At 40.9% G+C, this 13,598-nt stretch overlaps 2 protein-coding genes across 11 annotated transcripts in view; both read left to right on the forward strand.

The window, feature by feature from the left end:
- GPATCH2L (G-patch domain containing 2 like) overlaps positions 1-7,901 on the forward strand; it is a 78,094-nt gene extending 70,193 nt beyond the window's left edge. For 9 of the 10 annotated variants that reach the window (XM_021402906.1, XM_021402916.1, XM_021402907.1 and 6 more), the window contains one exon: positions 246-7,901. In XM_021402906.1, coding sequence (XP_021258581.1) covers positions 246-442 — 197 coding nt within the window. In that variant the 3' untranslated portion in view covers positions 443-7,901. The remainder of the gene's footprint in view (positions 1-245) is intronic. The other variant, XM_021402909.1, reaches the window with a different exon arrangement.
- ESRRB (estrogen related receptor beta) overlaps positions 10,167-13,598 on the forward strand; it is a 156,527-nt gene continuing 153,095 nt past the window's right edge. Inside the window, exon 1 of the mRNA XM_021402918.1 lies at positions 10,167-12,850. The gene's annotated coding sequence lies outside the window, so the exon portion shown is untranslated. The remainder of the gene's footprint in view (positions 12,851-13,598) is intronic.

A 13,598-nucleotide genomic window follows, 5' to 3' on the forward strand; every position in this document is an offset into this window, starting at 1 on the left:
TGACTAATGGAACCTAAAGTTCGGAATGTGGAAATCATCAGGGCAAAGATGCTAATGCCATTAAGAATTTATATTTTAAAGAACTTGGAGCAGAACTTGCAGGAACTCAATAAATAAAACCCTCATATATATAAGTATTGAAGTATATGAGGAGTTTGCCATGAAGTCACTTGTTCTAACATTTTTTTATTTCCTTTTCCTACTCTCTTCTTCTGTTCCCCCTTTTCTGCAATTCTGTATTCCAGCAACTTTATCTGTGCACATGGATGCTGCAGAGTCAGACCTACCAGCAACACCGCCATCCCCGAGATCCCAGAACCCTGAGTGGACAGGGAAAATACCAGCAGCTGAGAAAGCCACAATTGCTGCCTCCACTAACTTTTTTAAAATGCCGCCAGAGAAGAGCCCCGGATACAGCCAAAAGGAAGCATTGCAACTGTAAAAGCTTGCTGGATTTTGGAAGTGTTTGACTCTGGTGTTTGCCTCCACCAAACATCTTGTTTGGCAATAGAGATACCCTCAGTACTGGCGTGTGATGTGTGCCATTATCCAGACAGACCTGCGTGCCCCACAAATCTAATTCATGTTTGTGAATCTGTGTTTAAAAACAGGTAACAAGTGTTGGGACTGCAGTGACTTTTTAAAATGTTCCTGCTATTGCTGTATTTATTATGTGTTCATCTCCTTACCTGATGCCAATTCATACATGCTGGATTGTGTACAGAATCGTCTGGGTTTTCAGATCTTGGATCTTTGTTCGCTCTGTGGGCATGTTGCTTCTTTGCTGCATTTGGCATTTTCTGGGTGAAAGTTCCCACTGCCACTCAAGGAGGCAAAAGTCACCCTCTACTTTCTTCTAGGCCAGGAGGATTTCTTGGCTGGGTAATTAGAATGATAACAGGTTGAAATATGTAAGCTGAATTCTGTATTTGCAGAATGTTTTCAGGCCATGCGTATGAACTTGAACCTTGTTTCTTCTAATGAAACAATTACAGTGCATGTCAATTCAGAAATTGCCATTGGCCTACTAGCAGCATGGTCCCTTACACCTTTTCCTTCTCTCTTGTTCTAAATGTCTTCCGTCTTGCTTGTGTATTGCATGTTCTTTCCTAAATTTCCTGGACAAGGATTTGGGAGAACCAGTTGGACATAAATGTGCAAGCTGATGTCATGGAAAGGAACTTGGACCCTTGAACATCCTTGAAGTATGTTAAGAGGATATACCAAACTTCTCTTTCTCAGTGTTCAACTTCAAAAGTGACTGTCCGCATTTCCCAGCACATTTTCCACTGAAGTTAACAGGTAGCTGAATGAAAAACATTTAAAGTATCACTCGTGTTCAGAGCACTTTTGGCATTGATCAGACTGCAAACCATGTCACGTTCTCTCTCCCTTCAAAAAGTATTGTCTGCTCTCTTTGTTGGAGGTGTCTCCACCTGCTGATGATTGTGCTTTACTCTGCAGCATACACAGAAGAGATTCTGTTCTCTACCTAATGCTTCCACTTTGTCCCCTATTACCTTCTATGTTGCAGCATATATGGATAGTGATTTCTCACTACTTTTCTTGTATTCTTGATCATATTACACTTACTTTTCTCTAATTATTCTATTTGCAGCATATTTTGGTCTTCATTTTTAGAATATATACCTGCATAGCATGTGTCGAGGGACCGGTGACCTCACGGGTTCTTAAGTCCTTTAAGAATAGGCTATATTTGTATGCACACCATTGTTTTTACTTTCCTCACTGGGTGGAGCTTTTAGACAGGACCATTAAAGCTTCTAAAATTCATTTTGAATGTGGAAGTGCCCTTAGAACTGTTTTTACTGTTTTTGCAGCAGTTTTAGTTGTTTTGCAGTGTTTGCCTCTGTCTTATAAATCAGTAGCTGAGGGACAGATTTGATAGCAAGGCTATATGGTGGTATTCTACATCTATTTATGTATTAAAATGTTAAATGGCCATAACACATACAAAACAAAAATGGAATGACTCAGTCTAAATGCGGGTTGACAAATACAGTTATATTAGAGACATAATGCCTATCTCTGATCCCTTAATACCTGCTTATTCTTGGGGAGAGATCCAAATTGGATTTATATTTCGCAGCCCAAGCAGACTGTCAGATCTGTCCATGCAAATCCCTCCCAAAACATTTTTGTTGTTGTTGTTAGTGGTACATTTTAGAACTATTTAGATCAAGAAAAGCCTTTTTATCTTGCTAAAGGAGTACAGGGGTCAGTTTGGATTATGAGACAGGCTGTGGGGGTTTTGTGGAGAGAGGAGTATTCCTGTTTTAAAGTAGTTACTGGATTGTCTTATTTTGTACTTTAAGCACTTGGTTCAGTGGTGCTTGGGAGTTAGTGGAAGAGGCCTCAGCACTGGGAGGGCCTGTAATCTTGAACTGAAAAGTAGTCACTTGTCTATCTAGGACTTGTAAGCATGTTCAAGGCAAAGGTGCTCACCTTCTTGTGACAGTGTGCAGATAAATTTCAGTTTTGGGAACCTTGTAACCTAACTTGCAGGCAGTTTCAGTGACAAGGAGTGGTCTCCCTAAAAGAGCATTTGTGCAACTCAGAGGCTTTTATCTCAGGAAGGATCTTCCAAAACTTCATTTGAGTCTATTCAGCAGACTCACTCCTGTTACTGAGCATTTAGTTGAAATTTTAAATGGTGGTCTTTTGTGTTCCCCTTTTTTAAAGCAATTCTGATATTGCAAGATATATTCCGAGGATTGTTTGGAGTAGTTCTTTTCTGTAATCTAAGGACAGTTTTAAAACTTTTATGAGAGGTGTTTTGAGGTGTTAGGGAATTAATGGCCTTTGTCTCGCTCTTGGGAGAGACACCAGACTTGACATGATTTTTCTCTGGGGGCACTGTGAGATAAATTATCATCAGATTTTCCTATTGAGGTCAGTAGCGCTGTTCATCTGATTAAGCCCTTAGTTAGGCTGTAAGCTCCCTAGGAAGTCTTACTTGCCTTTAAATGTTGAACGTACCTGTGGCGCTACTGAAGTGCAACTGCAGCAGGCCTTGTCTTGATAAACAGTGTTTCCTGACTGGGCAACTTCCACAAAGTGAGGGGAGACTCAAATTCTTGCAGCTACCTTCTCTTCAGTATTTCTGTGTTAGACTCCATTTGTAGGCCAGTCAGGCTCTTGACCAAATTTGATTCTTGTGACTGGCAGATGAGCTAAATGAATCACATGTCATGTTCCATCTTGTTACTCCAGTGTTTATCTAAATTCATTGTCATACTTCAGTAGCTTGATTCAGATTTGAATATTTGCAGCATTCTTAGACAAATGAAGTAGGTGCATTGTTTTGCAGTGCTCACTTGTATTCCACTTCTTGTCCACCTGGACTCTCCAGTTTTTTCCAGATCTGTCTTCCTCTCCAGTTGATCTTCAGCCAGTGTCTTACACAGGGCTAGTCTGTCCCAAATGCAAGAATCTGCCTTCGGTGAAATTCAGGAGGTTTTTGTCTGCTTACTCATTCAGACTGTCAAGGTCCTTCTGGGTGGTACCCCCCACCCTCTCGTATGTCAGCAACTCCCTCCAGTATGCTAGCTTTTCTGTTATTGTTGAGAGTATGTTCTGTCACTTTCTCTGCATCACTCATGAAAACACTGAATAGCATTGATCCTAGCATTGTCTTCTGAGGCACACTTTTCATAACTTGCCACCAAGTGTAGACTTCAAACCATTGATCATTCTTTGAGCCTGACAGGTCAAGCAGTTTCTCACTGACTTTCTTACTGGGCTGCACCCAGAGCTCCCCAGTATGGCTTATAAGGATGCTGTGAGAAACTGCATCAAGAGGTTTGCTGAAGTCAGTGTAAGCAGCATCCATTGCTCTCCACTCAGTCTCAAAGCCTGGCATTTCATTCTAGAAAGCAGTCAGATTCATACGTCATTAAATGCCTTTCCTAGCCACCTTCTTGTCCTTTGAATGTTTGAAAATGGCTTGCAGCATTTACTCTATAAACTTAGGACGGACAGAGGTAAGGCTGACTCGCCTATCATTCCCACGTCCTCCTCATTGCATTTTTAGAAAGTGGCATGACATATTCTCCTTCTTGCCTCTGTCACTGGGGACATCATGCAATTGCTGCAGGTTTGTGAAGTGATGAAGACCAGCTCATAATGACGTTCTTATGCAAAGAGGGCTTTATTTATGTGCAAGAAGGTGTACGTGTAGTGGAAGAGAAAGCCAGAGCTGGGAGGAGAACATTTAGTAGTTATTTTTTGCACATTTCTTGTAGCTCCAGTAAGCTTTAGTGAGGCTTAAGTTCCAGGTTGGTAGATACCGGAGGGGTGCAAAGAATGGATTTAGGATTTTAAGGTGAAGTATAATAAAGAGTGAAGAAGGCAGCAAAACAGTAGTCAGAAAGAAACTCAGAAGAGGCTGGGACTAGTGCTACTGAGTGATAGATTAGCTTCATGATTGTACTATGCAGAGGTGTGTCTTGCCAGCATTCCTGAATAATGATATTGAGATGCTTAGTGCTGCCCTTCAAACTGTAGAAGCTCGCTCTGTTACTTTGTGGATGTTGCAGACAGCTGCTCAGTGGGCAGAGAATGCAAAGGAAGTTGGTGAAGAGCAGTTGTTGAGTTATCTTTTTTATTGTAATTGCCCTCTGCACTGAAGAAAGAAGATGCTACAATGTATGTGCCTGGAAATTGAGAAGGAATTGTGTCAAACGGATAAGAACTTCGTTTTGTTGTCTTCAGGAACAGTTTCTTAGCCAGAAAACGTTTCAGTGAAGCAAAAGTGAAGCCTGTGCGTGTCACTTATTCAGAAAATGTGTTTTAATAGCCATTTATAGGAGACTGTCAAGGGAGGACAAACTTCTGTTCTCACTGTGATACTATGTTATTGTATCTTTGTCTCCTGTATTCTACTCCTGTCTGTGTTTGCATTGAGGCATTCTGGTTTTGTACTATAAAATACGGGAAAAATACAATGATGCCTGCAAACAGTAATCAGAAAAAGTAATGCTGACCCCTGCATGTGCGACCCAGTATATTCATTGTCTTAAAGCAGAGCTGCCAGTGTTATAAGGATGATCAGGGTTTTGCAAAGTTGTTCTAACTGTAATCTCTGAAGAAAATGGGATGAACAATTTAAGAGAAGCAGCACTAGGTCAGGTCAAAGGTCTGTCTAGCTTGGTATGCTGTTTCTCAGAGTGGCCAAGTTTGGATGTAGAGAGGTTACTTAAGAACAAATGAGTTGTATGGTGATACCTCCCTTTTACATTCTGTTAGTCCCAGTGTCTGGTCTCAAAAAGACTTAAAAACTTGCTTCAAGACTGGTGAAAACTTTTGCGAACCTTTTAGCAATAGTACTTTTCCTGCAGCTGGGTTTAATTATATTTTTAGAAGGATATGTAATCTGACTTCAGAAACTTCAAGGATTAGCTCATCTTCCTTGGTAGTCATTTTTTTTATTAATTGCCCCCTCAGTTAGGAAATTGCATCTTTTCTTGGAATAGTTCTTTTCCTAAGTGTCAGCATCCTGATGCTTTTTCTTGCTATGCTTTTTTTCCAGCAAGGTTGAAAAGTCCTATTCTTCCTTTACAACTAACTTCTTTGTCTTGTGCAACTCTCTGAAGACAGTCAACAAGTGCTTGTAATCTATTAACCCATGTAAGTCATTTTTCATATACTTCACAGTATAAAACTTGTCATTCAGCCTTTTAGTTCCTTTCCTCCATGAACATCTCCAGTGATCCACTTTCATCTGCACTGAGTTCTAGTGTATTCTTTACATAAGCAGGAAATCTTGTTTTCTTGTTGCTGTTCATGCTTCATACATTCATATAGCCAAATATCATAGTCCTTGCTGCCCACACAGTGCCATAACTGCAAAAATGTCATATTCAGGCAGCTGACCCTGAATCTGAAGTTCTTATGGCTGCTTTTCAACACATGGGCTCCTAAAATTAATAATAATCTTTTTTTTTAATTCCAAAATGCATTGTGTTTTCTTTAACTGTATTACAGTGCAATGTTGGACTAAAAGTTCTTATAATTCAGAGTACTTTGGAGTTTAGTCTGTTTGGTTTGCCTCTGTGATGGCTGGTAACTCACTATCATACTAAAAGAGCAAGGTGGTAGGTTTCTCCTCATGGAAGAACCCTGCTCCACTCATCTGAGAGAAGATGGTGTGTCTGCAGGAAACAATTTTTTGGGAATATATTCTATAATGTTAGGGAGCAGTGACCTTGTAGAGAGAGTGCAACTTCAAAATACATTACACTATCTTATTTCCAAAATACATGTAATATTCCAATGATAGCATAGTGCCACATTTGAATTGTTGCTTACATGATGTTTAAGGGCCCTTCCAGCCCATACCATTCTATGATTATATGAGCCGCATCTCAAGTCTTGGACGTAACGTTAATGTCTCATGCTGGCATTTTTTTGTTGTTGACCAGAATGATATGTGAGAGTGCAGTAAATTGAGACTGCTGTGGCCTGACCTGAGCCCCTATGCACTGATGAAGCCTTTGAATTTTCTTTCAAGTCTGGCAACAGCCAAAGCACCATCAGTTTCATTTTAGCTTCCTTCTGTCCTAGACAGCTTACTCAGAGGTAGTTCACAAACAGCTGTACTCTTCAAAACTATTAAAGAACCACATAGTATATGTCATAATTGTTTTATGTGGTCAAAAGTTTTAACTGTTTATTAAGTATCGGATTCTGGATTCTTAGGAGTCTATTTTGGGGGTAATGTAAATAAGATTCTTGTTTGTATTCTTTTGTCTTAAACATGTATTATCTGAAAAAGGGCCTTGCAGAATCTCTGTTCTGATTATAGAAACTGGAAATAAATCAATATATGAAACAGTTGTATCTGATACAAAGTGAGTTGAGAGTGGGAGAAGGTTTGGTGACATCCAATTTACAGATTTACATAATTGGAATGTCCATAATCTTTATGCTTCCTCATCTGTTTCCTTAAATACCTTATATGTAAACTGCAACCTGAGAGTCTGTAGGAATTAATTATGCTTCTTTTCATTTGAATTGCAAGCTTGGGTGAAGGATTTGAGGTAACTCATCATGTCCATTCTTCGTTCAGTAATTTTTGTTTGTTTCCTAGTTTGTCATGATGTCACGTCTAGGCAATTGTGATGCTCCCTGTTTGGACTTTGAAATGATTCCAGAGTTTCTTAAGTATCCTTTCACTTCCAAGTCACCACTTTGGATTAGCCGAGTCCCCCCAAAAAATTTCATTTAAATGAGTGGGTCAGTCTCAATTGGTATTTTAATGGATATATATTCATTTTGCCAAAACTAGCATCCTTTTAAGATGGATTTACATCATTATATTTATATATCATTATAATTACTATTATTTACATCATTATATTTTACCATGTAGAAGCAGCTTCAAAGATCAAATTAGCAATGGACTTTGAATTTTCTCTTGCATGCATTTGTTTCCCTAAATTGATAGCTCTGCATGCTTGTGGGAAGAATGAAACGGAGCTCCTTCTACATTAACTGTTCCCAGGAACCCAAGCTCATTGGACGCTTTTAAAACAATGGTCAAGATCCTTTGGAAGCCGCTTCAAGTTCTTAATCTTATATGTGGATTGTTGTTGTTTGTTTGGTTTGTATTCCAGTTTTCAAAGCTGATGATTTTCCCCTCTCACCTGCAAGCTGCACGTGTGAGAACTGAAGTGTTTCTGGTGAAATATGCTGATTTTTGTTGGGAGGAAGAAGAGAGCTCTTAAGAATAGAATCTCTTATGGGAAGTGCCCCAATTCAGCAAACATGATCAGCTATGGGTAATAATCAAAACACAGTCAGATATTCAGTTAGTTAAGAGCTGCTTCAGTCTTCCACCTACCTGCATTTGTTTCTTAATAAAGCTTTTCATTTGATAATTGGGGCATTTCTTAACTCATTTTCTTTTTTTTTTAAGCTGACTTCTTGTTTGTTCGTTTTTCACATGCTCTTAGTTTTACAGGCACTGGCCAAGATTTTTTTGTTTGAAGGGCTGCTGGTAACTTCAGTAGCAGGGCTGGCTGTAGGGTCCCATTAAAGTAGTGGCTTTATTCTACTGCTGGTGTTTTTCAGACCATGCTTGTTTCATACTTTTCCACTTCAGAGAATCAACTGAAACTACACATGAATACAAGTGGATTTACTGTATACTTATGGAGGATTTCTCACCTATAAATGATGTTTCAAATTTGGGAGTACAAGATTTGTTCTCTACTAAAGTCAAGCAATTTTCCAGTAAAGTACCTGATAGTTGTTTTTTAATGAAAAGCAATATGGAGTTTCAAACTGCTAAATGACATTCATTTCATTCAATCCAGGTGAGGGAACAACAGGGAGGTATCTGAGGATGAGAACAAGAAGAGAGCTTATGCACATTTTAGTCAGGAGGTGCTGCCCTTAGGAAGGCAAAAACATGGAATTTATAAAACACCTTTAAAATAGCATTGTGTTTGAAGAGCTGGAGAACTTCCTGAAAGGTTCACCAACATTGCCTTAGGAGTTTTCTTCATCCTGCTTCACTGTATGCTTTGCAAACTTGTGGACTTCACTCAGACAGTCTCCCCGTGTCCCTGGGGACATCTGCACTTCTGTTTTGAGAAAGCCGGAGATGAAGATTCTCTTAATGCTGAGTGCTGTGTGGTGAGTGAAAGAAATCCTGTGGTTTCTTTCTTGGCTATCCAGTGTCTCCACAAAAGGAGCCTATAGAAGTGAGCTGCAATGGGAGCTTTCACGCACCTTTTCTACCTTGCTGGTTCCTTTGGATATTGTGGACGCAGCAGGGAGTGGGAATGTGGAGTACAGGAGCTGATTCCCAGGATCCAGGGGTCTGCCTTTGCTCTGCACTTAACCAGTGCAGGGGCTGCCATGGGGCTACCCTGGAACAGGTGGCATTTCCCACCCTCCTTACCATATCAGTAAGAGTGCTGGATGACTCCAGACACAAACTTCCTGGGTTTCCATTTGCTTAGATATTTAAGCAAGTATATTCTTTAACAAAAGAAAGAAGAAAAAAAGTGATTTGTGCTTACGTATGTAGACAAACCAAGCTATAATTCAGGTGGACAGTATTGCTGTAATTAGCACAGTCAGCCTTGCTGCATGCACAGTACAATGTAGACAGGCAGTTGCAGAATTTGTTGTTCATGTTGGGGGTTCTCCCCTTTCATATTGGGTTCCTGCCTCAATCAGTATGGGAGAGCCTAGGTTCACCGAATGTACAGCTGCTTGAGTTTTTTTTTTTTTTTTCCCCCATTTAAACACTTCAGGCTGTATTCACTGCACAGCATCCAGACTGTACTCTGAAGAGGGAAGAAGTAATTTCCTTGTTAGTGTCTTTAGGGTGCTTCCGGCTATGGTAACATGAAATGTTGATGGATTTATTTATGTGCTAGAAATTTGGGTATTATTGTCACCCTTATTTTATAGATGAGTTTAGGTCACAGGGACTGAAACAATAACTAGGAATTGTCTCTGAATTTGGGAGGCCCAGGATGAGCTACCAATGAACTGTGGTAACCTTTTGTAGATTGTTGATTTTTTTCTAACTTCCATGGCAGCTACAAGTGCCCAACGACTCTGGAAATTCAGCCACAACATACCAACAAGGTGAGGAACACTGTGATCATTGCTGGAGTCTCTCTGTTGCTTCTCAGGCATCAGAGAGATGGCAACAGGCAAGCACATCCTCGAGGCTGTTGGTCACTTGCATTCATCACAATAACTTTGTTTTGACAGTTTCCTGCTTTGTTCTTTCTGTCTTTAGCAGTAAATGAGTAAGACCCCATCTCCTTTAGTTCTTGGCCTTTACCTCCCTACAGGTGTGTGTTTAGTGCTCTATGAATCTAGATTCTGATAGAAAATAAACTGTGCTCATTTGATTTAACATTGTAATGTTACGCACAAAGGGATGGATTACTATAACAGTTCATTTCTTCAATTTTGAATATTTCTATCTGTAACCAGATACATATATGTATGTATGTATATATACAACTATAAAATTTATTTTTACACTAGGGATTGTTGGTACGTATTCCCTTTGTGTTGGGATTTCTTTACAGGATATTTTATCTTCCAAAAATGTGCTTTCTCCCTGGGTTCTGACTTCAAAGGAGTTGAAAAAGGAAGAGCAACCTGAGTGCATAGCATGGCAGAAGATCTGCTGTGAAATAGCTAATCTACTACAACTTGAGAAAAGAGCAATAGGTAGGTGAAAACTTGGTCTTGAGCAGTTACACTTCATATTCTTTTACCTGAACACCATACGCCAATATGACTGTTGACTGATGTCTTGCATGGACATTTCAAGTGTTACTCTCTGATTCTCTTCCCTAAACTCTAAAACAATAACTGTACAGTGCAGAAAACCAGCTGTTATTTAATGAATGATAGGCTGCCTGACAGTGCCCAGTTCACTAGAAAGCAAAGTATCAGAAGTTTTGGTGCATGTTTTTGCCCAAACGTCAACTTTGGAACCAGTGTCAATTATCTGGACTGTATTGGAAGGAGAAAGGCATTAAGAACAGTATTAACTTTCGTCCATCCTGTATTCTGTTCTCTTTTCTCCTTTGAGTCTCAGGTTTAAATCTTGTAGAGAAATTAGCACTTTTTTTTTCTTAAAACTAAAACAAACCAAAAAGCCACCACCTTTCTCCAACGTTTATTAAAATTATTTTGTCAGATGTGGTTAACAGGGTCTATTTGCAGCTGAATACCCTATTTCTGATATAAATAGATGCCGTTGACCTGAAGGACAGAAATCACAATGTTTGAATTTCCACAAAAACCATCTTGAGATGGGGCAGGTAGCTGCAGTTGTGGTATCTCTATTGTTGCTATAAAGCTTGTGGACCACGTTATCCCTTGCTCACACACTGCACCTTTACTCCTGTGCTAAATGGGCTCTTCCTGAACAAAGTGCATTTTTTGTGCTACAGAAGCATTTAAGATGACACATGGTATGATGCTGTACACCTTATCCCTTCTCTTCTAAAGCAATAATTGTGCTCTACCATGTGGCTCAGATACAGCTCTGCCGACACCCACAAATTGTTTTCAGGTAAGCTACATCCTACCTGTGTATACGTACTTAAATGTAACTGTGGTATTTGCTCATGGGAAGGTATCAAATGCTTATCACAAAAAGCTGTGAACTGAAAGCAGCAGATCTAGTGTATTCAGAATGTGTGTGTTTGATGTCATTCTGCAAGTACCTTGAGTTTTGGGGTACAGATGAGTACAACTTCTACAGCTTGTCACTGAACTGCTGGTAAATGAAAATTGGAATACAGTGTTCCCCGGAGAGTTTGTCTGTCATGGAGCTCAAGAGGTTAATATGTAGTTATGTGGTGATACTATAATTTTATATGCATCTGCAGATACTGGTAATAGATATTAAAGTGGGCATTTACATCCTTATTATGGGTCAGTACTTGATGTCATAATAAAAAAGTCACATCAGAAAAGTATGGGATAAAAATCTGATTATGCCCCTTTTGGAGTGTAAATGGCTTTAAAATTCAAATTGTCACCTGATGGGAGGATCGGGAAAGAGTCAGAACAAGGGCAAAGGGGCGAAGCTGAGAGGCACAAGGGGCAGGGTAGGGAGGAAAAAGATAGGCTGGACAAGGCCTTTGCTTGTGCAGTTTATATCCACGTGAATACTACATCTCATTACTTAGACTCTTTGTGTCATCTCATTAAACATAAGCTTGAGTGAAAGGTGGACTTTGCAATGTAGTATGAAGGTCAATAGACGACAGATCTTCTGTAGAGTGCAAATCTGATTGGTGTTGGTGACGCTAAAATCTCATGGTTTATTGTTTGAAAAACAACAAACATCAAAACTACTAAAGAGTTCCCAAAGCAAGGCAAAAGCTGGAACTCTCTTGAAGCTGTTCTCAGTAACTGCAACACCTGGCCCAGATCCTAGGGAGAGGGATGGATACTGAGGGGGGCTGAGAGGTGGAATAGGGCACTGTTGGTTAAAATCCACCTAGGAGTACAGTGGGGACTAGAGCAGCATTGGAGTATGGGCAGCTACGCAGCTGGATAGATTGGGTCAGGAAGCTCATCTGCAGTTCATCAAAGTGTTTCCAACACCTGGAATGTCTGTGGAAGCCGAAACCCTCCTGCAGATAGAAACTTGGAAGGGTGTTGACCTTCCATTTTGCTGCTACTTTTTTATCCAAATCCATCTTGCAATGTCTTCACAGCTGACTGTAATATTAGGGACATTATATTTTTGGGAAATGTGAGGGACAGTGCCATGAGGTGAAGTAAACAGGTCATCACAGCTGAAAAGGGAAGCCTTCTCCCGCCCTTTCCACCCCATCTTCCCAGGCCTGGCTGTAACATCCTGTTGTTTACCTGGCACTCCTTGGGATGACCCCTCTGAGTAGTGTCAGCCTCCTAACAGGAGGAAAACAACAAGCAACAACAACAACAAAAACACCCCAAAGCACAAAAACCAACCAGCCTTGCTTTCTGCTGATTTAATCGGTTGATTGGCTCAGCTGGTGTGTGTGAGGAGTGCCAGAGGCAGCAGCAGGCCTGAGGGCGGGGGCTGAGGGAGGGGCTGGCTGGGCAGGAGGGAGGCTCGCTCAGCACACAGCACCAAGCTTTTCAGTTTGGCTCAGTTGCTTGCAGGCTTATGACCAGTACCCCACGTTTTCAAGGGATTCAGCAACTCGCAGCAACTCTGTACAGTCCAAGGCTGCAGGAGGTGCTTTGCAGGGCCTGTAAGTCACACAGAGCTGCTTTGCCAGCAGCTGTGTTCTCTTCATCTTCCAGGTGTTCCTGATTGGGTCTTACACCATGACTAGCACAGGTAAGAAGGGACATTTCCTATGAATTCCTGGTGGATCTCTTCTTTGGGGATGATTTGTTTATCTGTTCAGAGTAATGGGTGATGGGCAAAATGAAGGAAAATGCATATGATGAGAACCAGCCTTTCTGGTGAGTGAGAATGTTACCTGAAGAAGTCAGTGAAGTCCTCAGTACAGGAGAGACATAGACCTGTTGGAGCATGTCTAGAGGAGGGCCACAAAAATGATCCAAGGGATGGAACACCTCTCCTACAAGGACATGCTGAGAGAGCTGGGGCTGTTCAGCCTGGGGAAGAGAAGGATCTGGGGAGACCTGGGTGCAGCCTGTCAGTATCTAAAGGGTCAAGCTGTATTGAGCTGTAGGTGTCCCTGCTGATTGCAGGGAAGTTGGACCAGGTGGCCTTTAAGGGCCCCTTCCAACTCAAGTGATTCAGTTAAGCCTTTTGTCCTTTGCAATAGCTTTCACTAGAGGTGCTGGGATGTTGTGGCCCCTCACCAGCATGCTCCACATTGTTTTGGGATGGGGTTTAAGGCAAGAAACAAGAGGTTTCAAGAAGTTAGAACTTTGCAAGCATTGCAGAGCAAATCCACAGCAGGCCCAAAAGACTTTTGAACCTGCTTCTTTAAGGCCCTTGTATTTGTGTCCTTGCAGTAGTGAGACAGAATGCTCCAAGAGGCTGTCTCGTGGGTCGGAAAGATACCAAGCAGGCCTGGGGCAGGCAGTCAGCACCTGAGTGAGGTCCATTCAGT

The sequence above is a fragment of the Numida meleagris genome, chromosome 6, assembly GCF_002078875.1.
Source record: "Numida meleagris isolate 19003 breed g44 Domestic line chromosome 6, NumMel1.0, whole genome shotgun sequence".
NCBI lineage: Eukaryota > Metazoa > Chordata > Aves > Galliformes > Numididae > Numida > Numida meleagris.